At 44.2% G+C, this 26,614-nt stretch overlaps 1 protein-coding gene across 2 annotated transcripts; it reads left to right on the forward strand.

The window, feature by feature from the left end:
• The first annotated feature begins 1,146 nt into the window (after positions 1–1,146).
• On the forward strand, positions 1,147–19,259 carry STK38L (serine/threonine kinase 38 like). Of its 2 annotated transcripts, none has more exons than XM_075274891.1 (14): positions 1,147–1,246; positions 9,247–9,391; positions 11,761–11,812; positions 13,059–13,181; positions 13,263–13,346; positions 13,464–13,587; positions 14,354–14,508; positions 14,631–14,733; positions 15,188–15,249; positions 15,624–15,741; positions 15,910–16,033; positions 16,768–16,866; positions 17,180–17,271; positions 17,886–19,259. In XM_075274891.1, the coding sequence occupies exons 2-14, from the start codon at positions 9,258–9,260 to the stop codon at positions 18,011–18,013; spliced, it is 1,398 nt and encodes a 465-aa protein (XP_075130992.1). In that variant the 5' UTR covers positions 1,147–1,246; positions 9,247–9,257; the 3' UTR covers positions 18,014–19,259. The 2 variants fall into 2 exon arrangements, with proteins under 2 accessions (XP_075130992.1, XP_075130993.1); XM_075274892.1 differs by having other exon boundaries at positions 16,771–16,866.
• Positions 19,260–26,614: the final 7,355 nt, after the last annotated feature.

The raw sequence follows: 26,614 nt of genomic DNA on the forward strand, positions 1-26,614 counted from the left end.
GAACAACAGTGAAAAATGGCGGTTCAAGAGCCATATTTTTAACACGTCTGTTTTAAGCCTCTTCAAAAATCAGGCACACCCTCCACTGGGTCGAGCACCTGCGCGTTGAAACATACTGCCTTAAATGATAATAAATCCAACACTAATGCCGCGCTTCTGTTGGATAAGTGGGTACAAACCCCCCACCCCCCAAAAAAAATAAAAAAAAAATAGCTTATTAATCCTAATTAAAAAAAACCTGCCCCATTTATTTTAATGATTTTTAGAACAAAAAAAAACAACTTGTGACTTTTTGTTTTCTGCACAATCCCCCACCAGGGAGTGTGGTGAGGGTGTCCAGGGGGCGGAGTCATCAATCATTAGGTGCAATAGCACTTGTACTTGACCTATCTTTGTCTGTTTTCATGGATCTGTCAATAGACGGTGACATCACACAGGTGACGTATCTGAGTGACGTTTCGGCTCCTTTCCTTAGGCTGCTGATCAGCAGTTATGTGCGGAAAGCCCTGGTGGGCGCCACAATACTGGGCAGAGGCGGGAGACCCCTGAGAACCAGGGACTGGTATGGGGAGTCTTTTTGGGGTTTTTTTTTTTTACACCTTCCTGGCCTCCAGGATAAAAACTGGATTTCCTGGACAATCCCTTTAAGTCTATGATCTCTGCATATGGAAGCTCTATTGATACATAACAGCATTATATATATAAATCCAAAGCATGTGGTACTATACACCTCATGTTTTATATGACTTACTAAATATATTTAACAGACTAATTTTAAAACATTTTTATCAATAAAGTTGTCGAGGCTTTGAACATGCACTTGTCCATAGTAAGTCACCGGTCAAGTGCACCAGAAAATTTGAAAGCACAAGCGAAATTACGTCACTTCCGCTCGCTATTCATCAATGCAAAATAAATATTTAGAATACGTGTCCCCATGTTCACGCCCATTTTCTTGACGACTATCTATATAGTTGTACGATATTAATCCACAACAAAATGGAAGTTCGTGATTCTGTTTGGCCTCTAGTTATGGGACTGACTCAGAGAGCGCAGTGATGGAGTGGAGGGGGTGTGTCCCGGCGCTCAGACTGCGGGTGTGACAGGGGGGTGGGATGCCGGGACAGGTGCGCAGATCTCGCGAGAAGTGGCTGCTGGAGCTGCCGGAGGACGAGGAGCTGCTCAGTGCGGAGACTGGTTACCGGTGTGAGAGGACGTCAGCCCGGGGAAAAGGGGCACTGAGGAGGTGAGGCCACCTGGCGGGCACACACATGTGTATATTATTATGTGTCTGATCAGGACCTCTGCTTGCTGTCAGTGACTGGACACGTCATTGTTTACATCCAGACCTCATACTTCTCACAGCTCAGGGTTTGGTACAGTTTCATCTTGTGTGAGCTGAGGGTTTGGTACAATGTGACAGGCTGGTTAGTTCGCAGAGGATTGGGTGAGATTGTCACAGAGACTCAGCTCTGAGAAGTGTTAGGTTTGTGTAGAGTGTATTCTAAAATGTTCTCATGAAGCGGAGATCTGGGGGTCACTAGAGGTGTATACAGTGTGACCAGATGGGGTATAGGGGCGCCCAGTGCTCAGACCCATAGTCATCAGACCCTTATCACCTGCCCTGGGGGGGACATATATATATATATATATATATATATATATATATACACTGAGCTTTGTGAGGTGTAATTTAGAATGTTCCCATCAGGCAGTGTGACCAAGGCTCTATCTATATGGGGTTCTTGGACCCTCAGTCATCAGACACTTAAAACCTGCCCTGGGGAGGTGGGGAGGATACCCTTATATGTTAGGGCTGTGCTGCGAGTTGTGGGGTCAGCCCAGCTGTAGAGTCCCCTGAGTGATGTGTTGTGTGCTGGGTATTCCTGCAGAGGTTGCTGTGTGTACAGTGTATGACATTGTTTCCGGCCCATTGTATATCACTTTAGCACTGGTGAGGAGGCGCATACAGTGTCATCTATCTATCTATCTATCTATCTATCTATCTATCTCATACAGTATCTGTCTCATATCTATTAACATCTATCTATCTGATATAGTAATGTCTGTCACATGTTTATCTAGTTATCATATACCTCTGTCTCATGAAGTATCTAAATATATCTATCACATACCATTTCCAAATATCTATCTCATGTTTTTTTTTATATCCATCACATACAGTATCTATTTATCTCTCATATCTACCAATGTATCCATTTATATCTACCGTATCTATCTCTGTCTTTCTCATATTCTATCTATCTATCTCCTATCTATCTGTCTGTATCTATCTGTTTCTATCTATCTATCTAGACAAAATATATATATGACCGCTCCAGTCTAGGCATAGGGTGCTCACCAATGGCAAAAGGATTTGTCCCGTTCAATATAACTCCAAAAAAGCAGGCGGCACACCAAGAATAGTGAAAAAAAGTGAAGGAGTTTTATTGCCTCATACTGCGACGTTTTGGCTCCTTGAAAACAGACTCTTGGAGCCGAAACATCGCAGTATGAGGCAATAAACCTCCTGCTTTTTTGGAGTTCTATCTATCTATCTATCTATCTATCTATCTATCTATCTATCTATTCTTTCTATGACCAGCATTTCTGGTTCTGATCACACTAGGCTATCCTAAACAAACAGCCACCCCCTTGCCCCTATGGCATACTGAGAGTTGTAGTTCTGCGGCGTCAGTAGAGCTGTATGATTGACACCACCTCCCCCGCTCCTTACACACCTCTAGATTAGATGTCCATTACTTGTTTTCTGTGGATATTTCTCTCCTTCTCTGCTGATAGAATCTGCACTGTCTGACTGAGCGCCTGCACAGCCTTAACCCTTTGCCTCATAGATAGCTTTCCCATGCTTTGGTTTTTGGTATACAAGCGCTTGTTTTTTGCGGGGTGAGCTATAGTTTTTCTTGGTATTGACATCTTTTTGAGCAGAAGGGTGTCCGTGGTATAACATCCACCTCCCATTTGATATGAAGGGGCCTTTATCAAAGGCATATTTCTAGTTATTTTGAAGCATCGCCAATGGTTCGGGGGTGTGGCATAAGATGGTTGGGGCACATTAGAACTTGTATACAGGTTATGTCCAGTGTGGAGCTCTTCATGGTAGAAAGCAGCCATGTTTTTTTTTTTAATTGCCCATGTAATATATATATATATATATATATATATATATATATATATATATATATATATATATATATATATATATATATAATCTTAGTCATTGTAGTCTGGATTTTGGGGTGCCCTGTGTATCATCTGCCTCCCCCTGGGATCTAGCTTCCATATGAGGTGTCTTTAGTGAGATGACCCCCAGAGATTGGCTACAGCGATCACAGTGGTTTTCATTCATTGATTTTCCTGCAGTGGCCACTACTGGTGAAATGTGGTATTACACACATTCTATCTTAGTATTGTTATTGGTTCTTTGCACCAGGATCCCCCCATAATTAATGAGTCGCAGTCTACGCGGAAAGGAGAACACTAGAGGGCCACAGGTACAAATTTGGAGCCGTAGATATTAGTTATGTCCAGTGCATGTGGCAGCGCCAGTGTAAACCCAATGAGTGGTATCCCTGTTTACCCAGCAGCATGGCATACAGTTATCATGACGCTTTGTTTCCTCACGTGTAAGGCACGAGGCTCTGACACGCCTCACTCCTGAGCATTACACATGTATTTGCCTAATGACTCCGCTTATCTGCCTGTATAATTATTAGCCTATGATATAACAGCTGAAATGTTCTTGTGTGTCATCTCTAGTCATCGTACCTTATACGTGGACACCAAGATCAACCTGATTGTACCTTTGTTATGATCCTATGTTCTATGTGTCAGTCTTCACTGAATTGGAATTCTTTTCATAATCTTAAAAACTAGCATGAACGGAAATTTTGGTAACATCTGTATGGGAAAGTTCAGCTGGGTGACTAGTCTATGGATGTAGTCTGAGCTGGTGACTGGTGCTCTAATACTTTTGTACGAGGGAGTGTGATGTATAAAGACTTTACTTCATTCAGGTCTTACTTTGTTTCATGGAGGCTTTGCTTCCGTTTCTCCAGTTCACAGGATGATGTCACCGCCTGATATCTGATTAGAGTAGTACTGTACACCCCTCCCCCCAACCAGAGATATGTACACAGGTGTGAGAGGAGGAGTAAGTGCGATATGTGACAGTGAGGAGCGAAACATCAGCAACAGGGCAAACCGCAACACCGTGTCATCACTACTGATAACTACTGTAATTATATTCTTGTACATAGGAGCAGTATTATAGTAGTTATATTCTTGTACATTGGAGCAGTATTATAGTAGTTATATTCTTGTACATTGGAGCAGTATTATAGTAGTTATATTCTTGTACATAGGGACAGTATTATAGTAGTTATATTCTTGTACATAGGGACAGTATTATAGTAATTATATTCTTGTACATAAGGGGCAGTATTATAGTAGTTATATTCTTGTGCATAGGAGCAGTATTATAGTAGTTATATTCTTGTACATAGGGGGCAGTATTATAGTAGTTATAGCCTTGTACATAGGGGGCAGTATTATAGTAGTTATATTCTTGTACATAGGAGCAGTATTATAGTAGTTATATTCTTGTACATAGGAGCAGTATTATAGTAGTTATATTCTTGTACATAGGAGCAGTATTATAATAGTTATATTCTTGTACATAGAAGCAGTATTATAGTAGTTAAATTCTTGTATATAGGGGGTAGTTTTATAGTGGTTATATTCTTGTGCACAGGGGGCAGTATTATAATAATGTCCATATTGATGTATCATCCAAACATCCCTCTAATTGGGTGTTTAGGAAAGCTGGGTGACCATTATTTTTAGATGTAACAGTATGGCAGTAGAGGATTTATATAATTTCCTATTACTACATGACGTATTATACCCGGCTCTTTCCTTAGATTCAGTGATATCATTGACCCCCCCTCCGGTTACATGAGAGATGGAGGTCACTATGGGGATTACGGTTTTTGTGGTGTACCTGGTTCCTCCTCCTTCTTCCTCTTTACTAGTAATGTTCTCAGCACCGCTCATTGCATCACTTGTGGGTTGCAGAGTCTGTAGAAGTAGGCGCTCTCAGGATGTAGCATTCCTCTCCTGATACACTGTAACGTCACTGCACAGCATCAGCCATCACTAGTTCACAGCTGCTGGAATGTCCTGGATGAGCGCCACCAACCATGGGACAAGGCACAATGTATTGTTCTGGCCTCTGTGGGGCCTCTTCATGAAGTTGTGCTAACAGCCAGTCTTATGTCTAAGGGTCTGATCTCCAGGACAGAATGGATATAATTGTGTGAAGCGTCAAGTATCTGTTTCTAGATGAAGGTAGACTGTAATACCAAACACAACCCATGGACAGGTGTGGCGCTGTTTCTAGATGACAGCAGCCATGTCTTTCTAGCACACCATTTTAGTACATATAGTACAGGAGCACATGGATGGTGCAGTTCCTTATGATGATGATGGTGGGTGGTCCCGTTAATTCTGAGCACAGTTGATCCTCCTCATGTGTGTGGGCTGTGTTGCGGTACTCACAGCTGTTGTCGCACGGCTCGGCCCTTGCACCCTCTTGACACTTTATTGTTCATTGATGCTCTCTTCCTTTTTCTCCTCTTATTGGTCAGGTGACCTCAGGTCCTTTTGTCTTGTCTCTGTAACCACCTGATTATTGACTAAATCTCTGCTTATTCCTCTTCTTCCCCTCCCCGCAGTTTGGTGGGGACGGATAACTCGTAGTAAGATTCCTGCAAGGCTTGAGAACTACAACTTCCAGCATGTCATGAGTTGTAGTTACGCAATAGCTTCTCGTATAAGTCTCAAGATGTCCACCATTTATACAGTTTTTTTTTTTTTTTTTTTCTGTAGATTGTGAGCCCCATATAGGGATCACAATGTACATTTTTTTCCTATTCATATGTCTTTGTAGTATGGAAGGGAAATCCATGCAAACACGGGGAGAACATACAAACTGCTTGTAGATGTTGTTCCTGGCAGGATTCGAACCCAGGACCCAGCGCTGCAAGTCTGCAGTGCTAACCACTGAGTAACCCCCCTTTATATAGCATTTAACCAGAGCATTTAACCCTGTCTGTAGACCAGGGTCCAGAGCTGTGGAGTCTGATCCTCCACATCTTACTATAATCATCCTGTGTTATACTCCATTTGCATCCAGAGCTGCTTTCTGACAGATTATTCCTATCTCTGTCTGCACCTACCTGCACCCTTGCTTGTTCAGGGCCTTCATGAGGATTGCATGCTCTCGCGTAGTGTTCTGAAGGTTATGGCACCTCTTGTTTGTGAACTGATCTGTGTTTGCAGATTTGGATGTGATTGGAGTGTAATATTGTAACGGTCAGATAATTTTTTTTTTAACTGCAGCTTTTGATGTGACTGGAGTATAACTTGATGGCAAACTGAATTGAGATTGTGTACAGTCTTTTCCAAAGCTGCAATGACAGATCATCTAACCATTCTGATTTTATACTCCAGTCACATCCAAAGTGGCAACTATACTATGGACTATGACTGGAGTATAAGATTATATTGGTCAGCTGGATTATGATTGCATACTCCAGTCATATCCGAAGCTGCCGTCTCAGTGTAATTGGCAATTTCTTTAATTACTTCCGTCGCATCGCACTGCTCAGCTGACCATTCTGATCTTATCTCCAGTCACATTGGAAGCTGCGTTTATAATGGAATTGTGATTGCAGCTTTGGATGTGACTGGGTTATATCATCAGTACAAGACATGGTAGCGTTGTAATGTGTGAACTGTTGTGTTACGCAGTGACAGGCTGGCACGAGGCTGCGGGTCCCGGGGGGCCCCAGTGTGTAATATTTGTCCGCTGCTCTTAGGTTTCCTGGTTACATCAGGTCTTTCTATATAATGTGCAAAACAACAACAAGATCCGGCCCTGTAGGCTCCTGTGTCCTCCAAGGGCCCGGCGGCTTCGAAGAACACAGTCCTGGTAAGAGGTTGTGCGCAAGGCTTGGCTAGGCCGGGGACGTTGTTTTCTTCTCGTCTTCCCAGGTTCTTGTAGGCCAGGACTGCATGGTAGATAGTGTAACAGAGGATGGGGGGAGCGGTACATTTATTTGACTCTGTGACGGAATAAAACCTCCATGGTGATCCCTATGGTGGCTGTAACTGAACTCATTTATGGACCTAGTTCATTCCTGATAACCCCCCCGGAAGGAAAGTCTAAAGCTGGTCTGGGGTCTTTAACCAGGGAAAGGGGTGTTATGGTCTGGGCTGTGTATATGAAGGGTGGGGGCAGAAAATTGTACCTGGGGTCTGTTTCTTCTAGTCTGAAGTCTATGCAGGAGGTGGGTTCTGGGTTGGGGTCTATATGTGAGGAGGTTTTTGACTAGGGTATGTATATTGTAGGGTTGTGGGCTTGGGTTTGTATATCGGTGGGTTTCTGGACTGGGAGTCTGTTACATGGGGGTTCTGGGTTGGGGTCTACATGAGGTTCTGGGCTAGGTATACAGATGGAGGGGGGTTTCTGGACTGGGAGTCTGTTACATGGGGCTTTGGGTTGGGGTCTACATGAGATGAGGTTCTGGGCTGGGCTATGTATACAGATGGAGGGGGGTTTCTGTTCTGGAGTTAGTATATTAGGGGCAGGTTCTAGTCTGGGGTCTGTAGACATAGGGTGTACTGGGCTCTGGTTCCTCCTGTGGGGGTGTGAGGTGGTCTGGACGTTTTGGGGTGAGCTACAGTTTGTCCTGAATCTGCTGCAGTGATGTTACGTATTCTAGGGGCAGGTTTGCCACTCTCGGTTCTAGGACAGCTGAGTAGCTGTAGGGGGATTGTAGTGCGCTCATCATCCGCCACTCTCCTACTTCACTTTTTCCACAAGTCCCTCCTTTCAACAAACTCCTAAAAATAGCTGCAGACGCCAAAAAATGCAGAGCAGGGAGCCGGGATTCCTCTGATCTACAGACAGGGGCGTCATGTCTGGTGGGGGAAAAAGGGGATGGTGTTGCTTTAACATATTATACAATAAACTGCTTAAATAACTTTTCCGCTGCTAAGTGTTACCCAACTTTTCACAGACCCTGAATGGTGCCTTGATCTGTTCAGTTACCTCCTTCCCTCAAGTTTTCTGTGCTGTCTGGGCTTTGTGTCAGTCATTACTGTAGTCCTTATATTCTATTCATAAACCAGGATGCTGCTCCCTTCAGCCTCTTGTTTTCGCTGCAGTGGCCCCTGTTGGGGAGATTTAGTATTACAAGACTCCTATTCAGATTTATGGAATGGAGTGACCCTTGCTGGTAGGTTTACATAATCCCGCCGCAGTAGATAAATGGATGCATAGTGGTTCTGATGGATGCTCCAGCGGTCAATCGCAGACCCCATTGAATTCTCAGTAATTGGGGATGGGGCTTGAGGTTAACCCTTGCTTCTACTCTGTGGTTTCTGATCTTTGCATTTCTCTTATCCGGTGGAGGCTGTTGTGATTGAAACTGAGAGTCTGTATAGGAAGGGGGAGGGGGGGATAGTAGATAAGAGTATATCAACCTGTGGCAAAACTACAACTCTCAGGATATTGGGTCACGCTGGAGTTGTAGCTTGTAACAAGTTTGTAAATGTCGCCATAAGCTGCAGGTTTTAGTAGTAGTTTGCTCCCCAATAACTTCAATGATCTTCCCCAATTCAGGGCGTTTATATTGGGAGTTCTAACAGACTATACCACTATGGGGCGCTCTTTGAATCCTTATAACTTCAGTAGTATCTCCACATCATTTTGGGCTTTTATGCTGGGGGTAGTAGTAGAAGACTGCACCACTATGGAGGGCTTTTTCCCCCCACATGGACATGCCACATACTGCGCCTCGCCCCATCTGTGAGGAGTGGCAGCCTCTTCCTTCCTGTCGTAACCGTACATCACTTCACCACCGCACCCTCCTGCACTACAAGCTGTCCCCTACCTCTGACATCAGTCCAGACTGGCTGATAACAGAGAACAGCATAAGCTAATAGTATGTGCCGCCACTTTATGGTTACTTAGAAACAGCACCACCCCTGTGCACAGTTTGTGTCCAGTATTGCAACATTTACTTAAGTAGATTTGAATTCTCCCCTTGTGAGGTATATGGAGCAATCCAGTGTCCCCCCCCAGGTGTGGTCTGTTCCTTTAATTTTCCATTTTCAGTAATTTAAGTGTCTTTTTTTTTTTTTTTTTTTTTTTGTTAGTGCTTGTTACTATGGCAATGACTGCCGGGAACGCCACCGCCTTTCCCATGAGTAACCACACCCGAGAGAGAGTGACGGTCGCCAAACTGACGCTGGAAACCTTCTACAGTAACCTGATCCTACAGCATGAGGAGCGGGAGACCAGGTACTGGGGCTGGGGATGTAATGGTCCAGACCATGGTCACATGACGTTAACGTTACAATGGTCCAGGCCATGGTCACATGACATGTTATCGTTACCATGGTCACATGACACTTTATCGTTACAATGGTCCAGACCATGGTCACATGACATGTTATCGTTACAATGGTCCAGACCATGGTCACATGACATGTTATCGTTACAATGGTCCAGGCCATGGTCACATGACATGTTATCGTTACAATGGTCCAGACCATGGTCACATGACATGTTATCGTTACAATGGTCCAGGCCATGGTCACATGACATGTTATCGTTACCATGGTCACATGACACTTTATCGTTACAATGGTCCAGACCATGGTCACATGACACGTTATAGTTACAATGGTCCAGACCATGGTCACATGACATGTTATCGTTACAATGGTCCAGACCATGGTCACATGACATGTTATCGTTACAATGGTCCAGACCATGGTCACATGACATGTTATCGTTACAATGGTCCAGACCATGGTCACATGACACGTTATAGTTACAATGGTCCAGAACATGGTCACATGACGTTATCGTTACAATGGTCCAGAACATGGTCACATGACATGTTATCGTTACAATGGTCCAGACCATGGTCACATGACATGTTATCGTTACAATGGTCCAGACCATGGTCACATGACACGTTATAGTTACAATGGTCCAGACCATGGTCACATGACACGTTATAGTTACAATGGTCCAGACCATGGTCACATGACATGTTATCGTTACAATGGTCCAGACCATGGTCACATGACATGTTATTGTTACAATGGTCCAGACCATGGTCACATGACATGTTATCGTTACAATGGTCCAGACCATGGTCACATGACATGTTATCGTTACAATGGTCCAGACCATGGTCACATGACACGTTATCGTTACAATGGTCCAGACCATGGTCACATGACACGTTATCGTTACAATGGTCCAGACCATGGTCACATGACACGTTATCGTTACAATGGTCCAGACCATGGTCACATGACACGTTATAGTTACAATGGTCCAGACCATGGTCACATGACACGTTATAGTTACAATGGTCCAGAACATGGTCACATGACGTTATCGTTACAATGGTCCAGAACATGGTCACATGACATGTTATCGTTACAATGGTCCAGACCATGGTCACATGACATGTTATTGTTACAATGGTCCAGACCATGGTCACATGACATGTTATCGTTACAATGGTCCAGACCATGGTCACATGACATGTTATCGTTACAATGGTCCAGGCCATGGTCACATGACATGTTATCGTTACCATGGTCACATGACACTTTATCGTTACAATGGTCCAGACCATGGTCACATGACACGTTATAGTTACAATGGTCCAGAACATGGTCACATGACGTTATCGTTACAATGGTCCAGACCATGGTCACATGACGTTATCGTTACAATGGTCCAGACCATGGTCACATGACATGTTATCGTTACAATGGTCCAGACCATGGTCACATGACATGTTATCGTTACAATGGTCCAGACCATGGTCACATGACACGTTATAGTTACAATGGTCCAGACCATGGTCACATGACATGTTATCGTTACAATGGTCCAGACCATGGTCACATGACACGTTATCGTTACAATGGTCCAGACCATGGTCACATGACACGTTATAGTTACAATGGTCCAGACCATGGTCACATGACACGTTATAGTTACAATGGTCCAGAACATGGTCACATGACGTTATCGTTACAATGGTCCAGAACATGGTCACATGACATGTTATCGTTACAATGGTCCAGACCATGGTCACATGACATGTTATCGTTACAATGGTCCAGACCATGGTCACATGACATGTTATCGTTACAATGGTCCAGACCATGGTCACATGACGTTATTGTTACAATGGTCCAGACCATGGTCACATGACATGTTATCGTTACAATGGTCCAGACCATGGTCACATGACGTTATCGTTACAATGGTCCAGACCATGGTCACATGACACGTTATCGTTACAATGGTCCAGACCATGGTCACATGACATGTTATCGTTACAATGGTCCAGACCATGGTCACATGACACGTTATAGTTACAATGGTCCAGACCATGGTCACATGACACGTTATAGTTACAATGGTCCAGAACATGGTCACATGACGTTATAGTTACAATGGTCCAGAACATGGTCACATGACGTTATCGTTACAATGGTCCAGACCATGGTCACATGACATGTTATCGTTACAATGGTCCAGACCATGGTCACATGACATGTTATCGTTACAATGGTCCAGACCATGGTCACATGTTTCACTCTGTCATAATGGAATTTATGATTTTACCCCCACAGGCAAAAGAAATTGGAAATCGCCATGGAGGAGGAGGGGCTAGGAGATGACGAGGTAAGTGGGGAAACGAGAAACAAGTTTTTCTGCCCTCTTATGGTAGGACTGCAAACTACACTATTCGAAAATGAATGGTCTGTTAGGACTAGGACCCACACAGTCCACAAAGGAATTGTCTGACCTCTAGTCTTAAGACTTGGAACTGCACCAAACACAAAGACATTGATTGACCACTAATGACTTGTCTGCCCTCTAGTGTTAGGACTGAGAACTGATCACAGTAAAATTGCAAAAACTCTCCTGAAAATGTTACTTTTATTTATTGCAGATATTGAATTTATGGCTGAAATAAATATTCCGCTGCCTTATCTGCATTTTTACCCTTTAGCGATATGACACATTTTAACCTTACACCAGTAACATTTTTTTTTTCCCTCTCTTCGTTCCGGCTTTAACTTTTTACGTTTTATTTTGATGTAGCTTTACAAGACCTTGTGTTTTGTGGGTACATAAGACTTTTTAGTTACCTTTTGTTTTGAATGATACCAAATGTGTGTGTTTAATTTTTTTGTGCTTAAGGGGTTAAATTATAAGGTCCATGGTGCCCCTTCCCCCTGGGATTATCTGACAGGAGAATAATAACGTCCTTCTCTCCTCTCCCTGTACTGTCAGCTGCTCGTGTTCTCCTGCACACTGGTCTAAGTGAAAGGTGCAACGATATCTCTAAATCTATAGGCGCTGCAGACATGATCTTAGTCATATATAAAGGCCAAGCCACCATGGAGTGATAGTCGTTTAAAGTGACAGTGTCTCTGAATGTATCCTGACTCATCCAGGACTGTGTGTGGGGAGGGGTTTTCTGACCTTTAAAGGTGCGACTAGGAATTGCAGGGACCACTGAATTGTCTGCTTTCTAGAGTTAGGCCTCATGCACACAAGGGTGCATGCCAAGTTAGTTGAGATTTTTTAGCGGAAAGTATTGGGGTGTCATCCGAATGTCTTACAGCCACAATTTATTTCACTGGGAGGTTCTGTTTCAATGTCACAGAGCAGGATTGGACCGGCCCTATAATGATTGGAACAGACCTGAGTATTGGGCCACCACGTCAGAAGAACCTGCACACTTAGTCTTGTGCATGAGTCTTTACTTTTCAGAACTGGTTACTAATGATTTGTCTGCCTTCTAGTGTTAGGACTGGGAACTGCACAAGTCACTAATGATTTGTCTGCCCTCTAGTGTTAGGACTGGGAACTGCACAGGTCACAGAACCAATCACTAATTATTTGCGATTCCTCTCTGTAGAAAAGACTCAGGCGGTCCCAGCATGCGCGGAAAGAGACAGAATTTCTTCGGCTCAAGAGGACTAGGCTGGGCTTGGATGATTTTGAGTCACTAAAGGTTATCGGGAGGGGAGCTTTTGGAGAGGTAAGTCCTGTAATGGTAATATCTGAAATAAGTAGAGACTGGCGATGGCTTTATACACCTTTTTATTGTTTACGATCGTAGGTGCGTCTTGTTCAGAAGAAGGACACAGGACACATCTATGCAATGAAGATCCTCAGGAAAGCGGACATGTTGGAAAAGGAGCAGGTGAGGCATGGATTTCAGTCAAGACAAAGGATGCTCTGTTTTTACAGAATTTGTCAGAAAATACTGCAGATAAATCTTATTGTGTAAGAGTCACAACCCTTATATATCCCTATACAGGTGGCGCATATCAGAGCTGAGAGGGATATATTGGTGGAAGCGGATGGGGCCTGGGTGGTGAAAATGTTCTACAGCTTCCAGGACAAGAGGAACCTGTATCTGATCATGGAGTTCTTACCTGGAGGTAACCTCATAGATAGTTTGCCTTCACAAAGTCCCTACATATCTTGTATTATACTCCAGAGCTGCACTCACTATTCTGCTGGTGCAGTCACTGTGTACATACATTACATTACTTATCCTGTACTGATCCTGAGTTACATCCTGTATTATACTCCAGAGCTGCACTCACTATTCTACTGGTGCAGTCACTGTGTACATACATACATTACTTATTCTGTACTGATCCTGAGTTACATCCTGTATTATACTCCAGAGCTGCGCTCACTATTCTACTGGTGCAGTCACTGTGTACATACATACATTACTTATTCTGTACTGATCCTGAGTTACATTCTGTATTATACTCCAGAGCTGCACTCACTATTCTACTGGTGCAGTCACTGTGTACATACATACATTACTTATTCTGTACTGATCCTGAGTTACATCCTGTATTATACTCCAGAGCTGCGCTCACTATTCTACTGGTGCAGTCACTGTGTACATACATACATTACTTATTCTGTACTGATCCTGAGTTACATTCTGTATTATACTCCAGAGCTGCACTCACTATTCTACTGGTGCAGTCACTGTGTACATACATACATTACTTATTCTGTACTGATCCTGAGTTACATCCTGTATTATACTCCAGAGCTGCACTCACTATTCTGCTGGTGTAGTCACTGTGTACATACATACATTACTTATTCTGTACTGATCCTGAGTTACATCCTGTATTATACTCCAGTGCTGCACTCACTATTCTGCTGTGCACCGTGTAGGTGACATGATGACGCTGCTCATGAAGAAGGACACTCTTTCGGAGGAGGAGACTCAGTTCTACATTGCGGAGACTGTTCTGGCCATTGATGCTATTCACCAGCTTGGATTCATTCATAGGGACATTAAGCCGGACAATCTTCTACTGGACGCTAAGGTCTGGTATTCTTTGTCTCCATTGGTTATGTAGATAAATACAATCTTTTGCTCCCTGTTATCAACCTCTGCAGGCTGGTGGAGGATACCCATATGGTGACGTTGTCTTTTCTGTTACTGCAGGGTCATGTCAAGCTCTCTGATTTTGGCCTTTGCACCGGCCTGAAAAAAGCTCATCGAACGGAATTCTACAGGAATCTCAGCCACAACCCGCCCAGTGACTTCAGTGAGTAGTCAGTAGATCCAGTTGTCTGTGCTGACGGATGTCATCCGATATCCTTGTATGCAGTTAGCGCCCCCTAGTGGTGGCAGACAGAATTGTTATCTTGGAACTCTAGGTCTATGTAGGGGTTTTAGAGTTCTGTGTCAGAGAAAGTGAGAATTAACACTATAAAGATATATTAAGACTAGAGATGGGCAAACATCAGAAAGTTCATTGCCTGTTTAGGTTAAGCCTGAACCGGAAGTGCTGCCATTAGACCCCATAGTATAATAATTGGTGTCCTCCACCTTTCCTGGGCTCCTTTAGTTTCCTCTTAAATCATCTTCCAGAACATGAAACTTTTTTTGAAAATTTGGGAGGAATCTGGTTTGTTCATCTCTAAAACCCTGGCACAGGTGAAGGTGGTAGAAGTCAGAGGAGCACTTTAACATTCACTCCTTCTTTACTTTTTCAATAGCTTTTCAGAATATGAACTCAAAGAGGAAGGCCGAAACCTGGAAGAAGAACCGGAGGCAGCTGGTGAGGTTTTTTCACTTTCTTATAGGCTCAGAATTCCTGCAGTGTTTGGAATCATGTGCAGTTCTCTGTACAGCCAGGTGGTGGGCTGCTGAGCAGGGAATCCTCTTTATTCTAAGGATGAATAGCCATGCCTGAGATCAAATCTCCACTGATCCAAGTGACCAGGATGGACTAATGCAGAATTTCTATCACTGTAGTAGCTGATGTAGTTGTTTCCTCCTCCTGGACTCTCTAAATAATCCAGAATATTTGATAATTTGGAATTTATGATTCCATATTGATGCCAGATTTAAGAAATTTTACTGTATATTTTTTTATTTGAATGGTTATAGGTCTGTGGTCTTTACATTAATGTTACCTTTTTTATTCCTTAGGCATACTCTACGGTTGGGACCCCCGACTACATTGCACCTGAGGTCTTCATGCAGACGGGGTACAACAAGCTGTGCGACTGGTGGTCACTGGGAGTCATTATGTACGAGATGCTGATAGGTATGGCACTGATATCCACGTACCCCCTCACAGCATGACATTTTGTGGTTTCTTAGATTAGGGTGACCACCTTCCCCTTAACCTCCCCCCCCCCCCCCAGTCATGTGATATTGTTATAATAAGGACATAATAAAGCAGGGCCTTATTGCATTGTTTGTATTCTGACAGGATATCCTCCGTTCTGCTCGGAAACCCCACAAGAGACATATCGGAAAGTGATGACCTGGAAAGAGACGCTCGTGTTTCCTCCTGAGGTGCCAATATCTGAAAAGTCCAAAGATTTAATTCTCAGGTCGGTGTGACCATGCACATACAGGGGCCAAAGACAGATTGGAGGGTTGTGGAGTCAAGTAGTAGCAGTAGTGCTTGAAAAGTGGATATGACATTGCTATCTGCTGTGGCCCCACCTGCCTTACTAACCCCCTCCCCTGAGCCCATCAGACAGTAATGTCGCCGTATACAAAAGGAGAGTATCCCGGGAGCTTCTGGACATTGCTAGAAGATCCTGGTGGAGGACACCTTGCACAGATTTAATGTGCGGTGTGTACAAGTCATTATAGTGAGTTACTGAGGTCTATGTATACACAGTAAACCAGTCACTGCACAAATTTACCGTACAGTGACCCCTGAGTGTTCACAAAGGACAGTACATGCCATTTCCACACACAGCACCCTGGAATCATGGGCAGCTTCAGTGGACATGGCTAGAAGGTTCTGGCAAAGTGGGCTCTACACAAATTTACTTTGCTGTGTGTATAAGTGAACAGTCAGGAGTAAGATGTGGATCCTGTGCACATGGCACACTACAAGCCACTACTATATAGGATCTTGGATATACTTGTAGCTCAGATTCTTCTGCCCCCTACTGCCTGTAAGATATTTTAGCATAAGGGTAAGGCCTGAGGTGCTGTGCTATCTGGTGAATTCTTGCTTGATCTGGCACAGGATCATCTTTTATCAGGTACTGGGTTGTCAGTAAATTTACTGACCCATATACACCATATCCTTATGTTCTGTTCCTTAAAGCAGGTTCTGCACAGACGCTGAAAACAGAATTGGTGCAAATGGAGTAGAGGAAATAAAAAGTCATCCGTTCTTTGAATGCGTGGATTGGGGGCACATCAGGTAAGGAAGAACTATTTATCTGACACTGAGCTCCAAAGCCCCTGTGTTGGCGTAGTTACATGGGCAAATCTTCCTGCGGTCACCACTAGGTAGAGCTCAGGAACATACTGCATACTGTGATACACTGAGCTCAGCTACATCTCTTTACAGTGAGCTCCCCCTAGTGGTGGCTGTAACTCTATCTGGAGATCCCACACTGTTATATGCATGTGCCCTATATGGGTGTGATGCCTGATAGTGTGTTGAGAACTGTTGCCTGTGCCATGCTGTACACCATCTGTAACATTCAGTCTGTCATGTTTTGCCCATTCAGGGAGAGACCGGCCGCGATCACCATAGAGATAAAAAGCATCGATGACACGTCCAACTTTGATGAATTCCCAGAATCAGATATTTTACAGCCAGGTAAGTGTCAGTTTACACTGCACCTGGCATTTGTGTTCATGTTTTCTGGTGCTAATCTACACCTGTCTGCCATGAGCACTATCCCTTACAGCATCAGTGGGCATCAATTGCTTCCTCACCTTCTCGATTTTTCAACTGCTCACTCTTATGAGCTCGGTTCTTCAATCACTTGATCGCTCATTTTATTGTTCACCCTCTTTTTTTTTTTTTTTTTCTTTTTTCTCTCGCTCCTTTTGCTTTTCCTCTTTTTTGCATGCTTGACCCTTCTTTTTTACTTGCTGATGCCCTCTTTTTGTTAACTTGCTTTCCTTTTCTGTCGCTCCTTTTTCACTTGCTCTGTTTTCTCTTTTGCTTCTTAGCACACATTGTCTTTCAGATTCACTTATCTGCTCCCTCCTTTTTTTTTTCTTTTTTTTTTTCCTTGCTCTTTTCATTCACGGTCTTCACTTGCCCTCTCTTTCTTGATTTTTCTTCCTTTTCTCTTACTGTCCTTTCTTCCTCGATCTATCCTTTCTCTCCAGCTACCTCTTGACCACTTTCCTTCTCGCTCTTTCCCTTGACCGTTGCCTCTATACACATTTTCTATACACAACTTTTCTGTCTTCTCATCCTAGTGCCAAACACGACAGAGCCAGACTACAAATCCAAGGACTGGGTTTTCCTAAACTATACCTACAAACGCTTTGAAGGCTTGACGCAGCGCGGCTCCATCCCATCCTACATGAAATCCGGGAAGTTATGATACTGATCGGCTGCCTTTTGCTTCAAGTGGGAAAAAAAAAAGTAAAATAATAACGAGATGAAAACCAGAAGCGATTCTCAGGTATCTTAGACTTGATCGGTGCGCGGAATAAGCCGCAAAGGACTGCTATAGACACCGAGGAAATTCTGCGGGCCTAGGATTTCTCACAGCAGCACGTTGGCAGAGCCAGCTGGGAGATCATGTCTGTCCTTTTATTTTCCCTTTATTTTATTTTCCCTTTATTTTATGGGACGGGGGAGAGTCTTAAGTTATGTCTTGTCCTGCGAGACCCTGCCTCAACCAACCCACCCAACCTGCTGTGCACTGGGGGGAAAGGGGAGTGGTCTTCCCTCCCCATCCTCAATGCGCCATTCTCTGCACTGTGAGACCCCTCCCCCGCTCTGCTGCCAATCACTGTCCCAGCGGCCAGCGGGACCTGATGACGACCGTTCCATGACGGGATTACGGGGGCTGCCAGTGGAAAGGGAAAATCTTGAATTTCATTGTTACTTCCTTTTTTTATATTTTTAATTTTATGATTATTTATTCTGCGGTGTCTGGTTTGTTTTTAATCTTTGTTTCTTTTTAATATCTGGGTCGGATCTGAATATTAAAACCCAGTGTGTACGAGAGATGCAAGACGTGGTGCCCGGGAGCGGATGAGAAGTGCATGGAAAAAATAAAAAAATAAATGAATTCAAAGGGGTTAAGAAGAGATCTCCTCTATATCTGTATTCACAGCCAAGTGCAGCACTGACTGACTTTTGGCACTTTTGGCATAAAAGGGTTTTTCTGAGACTTGTATATTGAAGTCCTGTTTTTTAGGATAGATCATCATTTTGTAATAGGTGGGGTTCTGACACTCAAAACCCCTTACAGAACAGCTGGTTGGAGTGATCGCAATGTTTCTGTGATTACAGCAGCCATATTGTGCCATCTTTACTGAATACGAAGCACAGCGCTGTACATTGTATGTGGCTGCGCTTGGTATTGCATCCGAGTCCCATTCAGTTCATTGGGCCTGAGCTGCTGCTTTATCTTTTGACTGATGAATATGATGTCATCGGCATAGTAGGCCTTTTAGCCAGCTGATCTGTGGGGTTTTTGGGCATTGGATCCCCCGACCCCCACCCCCATCAATCACATATTGATGACCTTCCCTAAAGATAGATCAACAATCTGTAAGTTCCGGAAACACGTTAAGGCTAAGGCCCCACGGGCCGTATCTGCAGCACTAAAGCACTGCGGGAAGAACTGCTGCGTGAATGCATTGTGGTTCTTTCCGCAGCGCTTTTAAGAGAACGTTCGCAGAGTTTTCCTCTGCGGACTCTCTCTTAACATTATATATACGGGAAAGCTGCCGGCGTTTCTGTAGATATAATTGACATGCTGCGATTTGCAAAGCCGCAACGGCTTTGCAAATTGCAGCGTGTCCATGCTGCAATCTATTCCGCAAAGTGGGGATGGTATTCGCATGAATCCCATCCACTTTGCCTGCACTGTACAACGCCGCAATTTTTCCCGCAGCGTCTCCGCTGAAGGCAAATCGCAGCATTTCCAGTCCGTGGGGCCCCGGCCTAAAGAGATATTTCTTTTGGCTTAGCCTTGTCTCCATCTCCTGGAGGTGGTCGGTATATGGGAAACGCTGCTTTCAGTTATTTTCTCAACCCCAATCTGGTGGACAGGAGCACCCATATTTCCACCTCGGCCATGTTTGGTTAATATGGTAGGTACCCCTTTAATAATCTCTGCTCTCTGTCACTGAATGGGGATGTTCTTGTTAGCAACAAGAGGCTGAAAATAGGCTGACCTAATACAAAACACAGCTGAGGATTTGCTACAGTTGTAGACAGTCCTTTATCTTCTATCCTTATAGTCTGTTACCATGTATCAGTCTGGAATCTAGGGTGTTTGCTGGCCTGTCGTGAAGGTGTAGGATAAAGAGGTGTCTGACTTAAGATCAGCTTCTTTGTTTAGTTTGCCCTTCTACCTTCCTGCTGTCTAGTAATGGTGGTTCAGAGCATGGCTGATCTGTCCCTTTAAAGGGGGTTTTTTGGGCTTTAATTAATAACCCATTGTTAGGTCTGGTTATCAATTGAAGTTCCGTGGGGGTCTGACACCTGGGACCCCTGTGGACCAGGCGTTTGAGGTATTAGCAGCACTTCATAACCTCACATTCCTTTGTCACGTAACTTATTCAAGTGAATGGGATTGAGCTGCAATACCAAGCACGGCCAGTATGCAGTGTACGACGCTGTGCTTGGTTTTCATTGGAAGGGGCCGCAACACTCTCCAAACATCCGATACCCCTGCAAATCTTCAATTGATAAACTATTCCAACAATAGACCATCCATATCCTGATCCTGAAAATCCCCTTTGGCTTACAGAAGATTGTCTAGACTGGAAACAGTAGTAACAAACCCTCAGTTGTGGTATTAGTATTAGGTCTGTACAGGTCTCAGCCTCTGGATGTAAAGATAAAATTATGTTTTATATACTCATTACCTTAAGATCTATGAATGGGGGGTTGGATAGTATCCAAAATTCTGGTAATATATCGGCACTTAGAAATGACCACCACTAGGGGCAGCTGACTACACATCGAATATATGGTTAGCATTGAACTCAATGGGAGATGTATAAATCCATATGCCTTGGGATCCTCTAGTGGTCGCTGCAGGTTGCTGCAATGTCATTATGAGTTTCGGGTCTTGCCTCATCCCACCACACATTCTTTAGCATTTACATCCCCTGTGTATGTGAAGGACATGAACTCCTAAAATGGGACATATATTGAAGCCACAAGTGCTGTCCTGCACCCGTCGGGGGTTATGGATGTCCTTTTTGGTCATAAGTGGTGGCATTCATGCAATAAACCCAAATACTACTAATAAAGAAATGTTCTTCAAACTGTATTTCTGGTGTCTGCCTTGTGTGCGCCTCTATAGACAGTCTGCAGGGCTTGTTGTGAGGGAGAATATTTCCACTATTTCTCTCACCTCCACTAGAGGGCGCTGTTCTAGCATTTAGACGTTGTTTATTCCATGTGTGAATGCCCTCAGCATTTCGCTCAGTCCTATGTACATGTTCTCAAAACTCCTGACTAGAATCAGCTTTATGTGATGGTGCCAGCCACGAGATCATGCCCTGCTGCTGCGGAGTACAGGTGGTGTCTCCTCCCCACTCCTCTGTTGTTACATAAATATCAGGAAGGGTTTGGCATCATTAATATTCTTACCTTACCCTCATGTTATGCCCAGGCATGCAGCAACCAACTGTCTGGCATCTACATGTATCACTGCAGCAGAGGGTGGAGACTGTCAGCAGGCATGTTAGACTCATATGAATGTGAATGTACAGTGACCAACCAAAGGGATTATATAGAGTGGAACGTACAGCAGACATCAATATAGACTTACATCAGCGACATATATTCTATGGAGATGATGGACAAAATCTACACAACAAATAGAATCACTATATACATATATTACTGATTCTGTATTATACTCCAGAGCTCCGCTCGCTATTCTGCTGGAGCAGTCACTTTGTACATACATTACATTACATATCCTGTACTGATCCTAATATGTATTCTACTCCAGAGCTGCACTCACTATTCTGCTTGGTAGCCGTGATCTTATTATATGATGCATGACCTTGCAAAAGGTTACTGAGTGTTATGGGTTACGCTCCTTCTACTATCTGCAGCAGAGAGTATTTGAGTAGACTCTTGGGCTGCTCTTGTGGGGGTGGCAGTGACCTTCTTACTTCTGTGAGGTGTACTTGTGCCTGGGGCAGTGATATAACCGTGATTGCAGCTGTCACTAGATTGACTATGATGTGTGATGCCATCGGGCTCCTTTGGGTTTTTACATGGTGACTTCACAGAACCTTCTCGGAATCTAGCCACTTAATGACTTGTTTCTCTTCCTGGTAGAATTTGCCTGGCCTGTCATTATCTGGTGACTCAGAGGGTGACACAACCCAAACGGAGGGCATCAGCCCTAAGGTGATGACCATGTAGGGGCCCTGTCCTCTCATCCCATCCATATCAGAAGAAGGGGGACAATTCAAGGCAGACACAATTTGTTCTGTTTGGTGCACGGAGCGGAGCCTAGACTTTGGGCCATGATGGTGACAGACGCCATTGTACTAAAGCTGTGAACTGTTAAATACTGACAACTGCTTTGCCCCAGAACTGAAGCATGACCCCAAAATATCGTGAGACCCTCAGGTGGCTGTGGGCTTTGTTTCTATAAAACCCTGCCCAGGAAATATCATTGGCATCAGGAAAACTACTAAGTCGGGGCAACACGGTGGCTCAGTGGTTAGCACTGGGTTCAAATCCCGCCAGGAATAACATCTGCAAGGAGTTTGTATGTTCTCCCCATGTTTGCGTGGATTTCCTCCCATTCTACAAAGACATATTGATAGGAAAAACAATGTACATTGTGATCCCTATATGGGGCTCACAATCTACATAAAAAAAATTAAAAAAGGAAAACTGCTAAGTCATGAATAATTTACTAATTTTTAACCATATGTCTTGCCTACTCTCTATAGAACATGCCCAAAATCAAAACTACAAATACTGAGCCCAGACCCTAAACATAGAGGCCGTATGCCCTAAATACATATCCTAGACCAGATTAAATACCCTTTATGATCCCCATGACCTGAACCCCTAAACAAACATAGTTCCCATTTGACACTGTTGACCATCATCTCCTCCTCACTATGCTCCGCTCAGTGGGCCTCATGGACCCCGCGCTCTCCTGGTTCTCCTCTTATCTCTCAGGCCGCACTTTCAGTATATTATTTGCAGGCTCTATTTCTTCCCCTCTTCCCGTTGAGGTTCCTCAGGGCTCGGTCCTAGGCACGCTGCTCTTCTCTCTCTACACAGCCCCCATTGGACAAATCATCACCAGATTTGGCTTCCGGTACCATCTTTAGGGCTCATTCACATGGGGCTAGCGAGGCGGAATTTGGACGCAGAATCCACCTCCATACAAAAGTAGTCTGTAGACTGCTAGTGTTCGTTTTTCCACTAGAGTTTTTTTTGCTGCTAGCGGAAAAAAGTGACATGACCTTTCTTGAGGCGGATTGTGCCTCAGGAAATCAATACAAGTGAGTGGGAGGCGGAAAATCGCTAGCTGTTTTTTTTTTGCCAAAAACCGCGAGGCGTTTTGTCAAGGTCCATTCACTGTGCTGGAGGGAAAAACTGCCTCATGTCCAAAAACCGCTTCCTAATTCCTGAACCATTTTTTTTCAGGATCAAATTCCGCCACCCCCTATTCACGTATGAACTAGCCCTTATGCTAATGACGCCCAATTATACAAATCCTCCCATGATGTCACCCCAGCACTAATACAGAACACCAGTGACTGTCTTTCTGCTGTCTTTAATATCATGTCTTCGCTTTATCTGAAACTGAATCTCTCAAAGACTGAACTACTACTGTTTCCACCATCTAATAGATCTGTCCCTGATATATCCATTGCAGTCTCAGGCCTTACTATTACTCCTAGGCAGCATGGTCGCTGCTTCAGGGTTGTGTTTGACACAGACCTTTCCTTTACTACCCCCATATCCAAGCACTCGCATGCTTGTGTCATCTCCACCTCAAAAACATCTCCAGAATACACCCTTAAAGACACTTATTGTCTCTCTGATTCATTCTCGCCTTGACTACTGTAACTCCTTACTAATCGGTCTTCCCCTCACTAAACTCTCCCCTCTACAATCTATTCTGAATGCAGCGGCCAGGCTCATCTATCAGGCTAGACGCTATAGCGATGCCTCTGGTCTGTGCCAGTCGTTACATTGGCTGCCTATTCATTATAGAATAAAATATAAACTTATCACACTCATCCACAAGGCTCTCCATAATGCCGCACCTCCCTACATTTCCTCCCTCATCTCTATCACCCAACCCGTGCTCTCCATTCACTCAATGACCTAACACTTACATCCTCTATTATCAGAACCTCCCACACTCGTATACAAGACTTCTCCCGAGCTGCACCACTTCTCTGGAATGCTCTACCCCGGACAATCAGATTAACTCCCAATTTCTAGTTTCAAACCCAAACTAAAGACGCATCTTTTCAGACAGGCCTATCACAATTCCTCATGTAAATCTTTCCGTAACGTAATTAGAATCCCTAAAATGAACCCTCCTCTGTCCCGCTTTGTATAATGACGGTAACTGCTATTACAGAATTGTCTGACCACTATATATATGAATTTTGTTATGAAGGTGTCCGTTAAAAACCCCCCAAAAATGGGGGACATTAGTGGACACTAATTCACACTTGTGCCCCTGTCCAGTGTTTGCCATGCTGATGGGTTTCCGCCCTCCACCAGCGGTCACCTTTACAGACCCATTCAAGTGAATGGGTTTTAAAACTTACCGCCGTGTTTCCGTTCCCAGCGGAATAGCAAACACTGGACAAGGACGCAAGTGTGAACGCCCCTTTACTGATGTTAATGTGTTTGTTTTTTTAACTGTTCCACTTAATGGATCAATTTAAAAAAAAATAGACACACTAGCATTATGTCCTTTTTTTTCTTTTTATACTGTCTTTTTTTTTTTTTTGTTTCTGCTTTCTGGGCATGTGCAGAAAAAACGGACACAAAATAACAGACTGTAACACAGACTTCAATGTTAAAAAAAAATAACGGACACTTGCTGTCCGTTTTTTTTTAAGGAACAGAAAAGTCCTGCATGTAGAATTTTTTTTTGTCCGCTGGGAAAAAAAACCATACTTCTGACAGATTGGGTGTAAACGGACACAAGTTAAATTCCCATTGAAATTAATGGAAATTTTAACGGATTTCTGACGGTTTAGCTAGTGTCTGTTGCTAAAATCTTGTAACGGACAATAGCCACGGACACTGCTGACAGTCACCAACGGTAATGTGAACACCCCCTTAGTTGGCGCTATATAAATAAAATGTATTATTCCTAGAGCAGACCCCTAAACTAATACAGACCCCAGAACTGAACCCCAAACTTATACAAACCCCAGACCGGACCACTAAACTAATACAGACCCCAGGCTAGACGTGTAAACTAATACAGAAAACAAGAACTGAGCCCCAAAACTTATAGGTCAGGGTCCCACAGGACGTAAACACTGTGATTTGTCCGCAGCAGAGACAATGCGGGAAAAATCACGGCGTTGTACAGTGCAGGCAAAGTGGATGGGATTCATGCGAATCCCATCCCCATTTTGTGGAAAAGATCGCAGCGCGGACACACAGCGATTTACAAAGCCGTTGCGGCTTTGCAAATCGCAGCATGTCAATTATATCTACGGAAACGCCGGCGGCTTTCCTCTAGATATATTGTTAAGTGAAAGTCTGCAGAGGAAAACTCTGAACTTTCTCTTAAAAGCGCTGCGGAAAGAACCGCAATGCATTCACACCGTGGTTCTTTCCGCAGCGCTTTATTGCTGCGATTACAGCCCGTGGGGCTTTAGCCATACAAACCCCAGACCAGACCTCTAAACTAATACAGACCCCCAGACGAGACCCCTAAACTAATACAGACCCCAGACCAGACCCCTAAACTAATACAGACCCCCAGACGAGACCCCTAAACTAATACAGACCCCCAGACGAGACCCCTAAACTAATACAGACCCCAGACCAGACCCCTAAACTAATACAGACCCCCAGACGAGACCCCTAAACTAATACAGACCCCCAGACCAGACCCCTAAACTAATACAGACCCCCAGACCAGACCCCTAAACTAATACAGACCCCAGACCAGACCCCTAAACTAATACAGACCCCCAGACGAGACCCCTAAACTAATACAGACCCCGGACCAGACCCCTAAACTAATACAGACCCCCAGACGAGACCCCTAAACTAATACAGACCCCTAAAGTAATACAGACCCCAGACCAGACCCCTAAACTAATACAGACCCCAGACCAGACCCCTAAACTAATACAGACCCCCAGACGAGACCCCTAAACTAATACAGACCCCCAGACGAGACCCCTAAACTAATACAGACCCCCAGACGAGACCCCTAAACTAATACAGACCCCCAGACGAGACCCCTAAACTAATACAGACCCCTAAAGTAATACAGACCCCAGACCAGACCCCTAAACTAATACAGACCCCCAGACCAGACCCCTAAACTAATAAGTTCCGTGCACCAGCCCCAAACTACTACAGACACCAAACCAGACCTCTAAACTAGAGACCCTGAACCAATATTGACACCCTAAATTGCTAAAGACTTCACACCTAGCTCCCTACACTAATACAGACCCTAGACCTCCAGCCCTGAGTAGATCCCTTCATCTAACGTTAAGGGGTTGCCCTTATTCACCAGGTTCCATCTTTCTCATCTCTTGTAGGCAGCTCCTGATTGGCTGAGACCTCCGCTCTTTGCCATGTGACCGGCCCCCGATGAGCAGCCCCTCTCATGCCCTGCGAATTTATTGCTAAGCATCGCCGTTACCTTGGAGACGCTCGGCTCCGCCTCCCAAAACTCTCGCGGTTTTTTCCACTAACCAATAACTTATGTACGTCGTGTTGTGGGCGGGGCAGAGTTGACAGGAAAGGGCGT

The sequence above is a fragment of the Leptodactylus fuscus genome, chromosome 5 (assembly GCF_031893055.1).
Source record: "Leptodactylus fuscus isolate aLepFus1 chromosome 5, aLepFus1.hap2, whole genome shotgun sequence".
NCBI lineage: Eukaryota > Metazoa > Chordata > Amphibia > Anura > Leptodactylidae > Leptodactylus > Leptodactylus fuscus.

What these genes read in the sequence shown, in the direction of transcription:
- STK38L (XM_075274891.1), top strand. Translation starts at nt 9,258, where the DNA reads ATGGCAATGACTGCCGGGAACGCCACCGCCTTTCCCATGAGTAACCAC. An exon ending in CATGAGGAGCGGGAGACCAG is followed by an intron (nt 9,392 to 11,760) that starts GTACTGGGGCTG and finishes TTACCCCCACAG; the next exon opens with GCAAAAGAAATTGGAAATCG. An exon ending in TCCAAAGATTTAATTCTCAG is followed by an intron (nt 16,034 to 16,767) that starts GTCGGTGTGACC and finishes TGTTCCTTAAAG; the next exon opens with CAGGTTCTGCACAGACGCTG.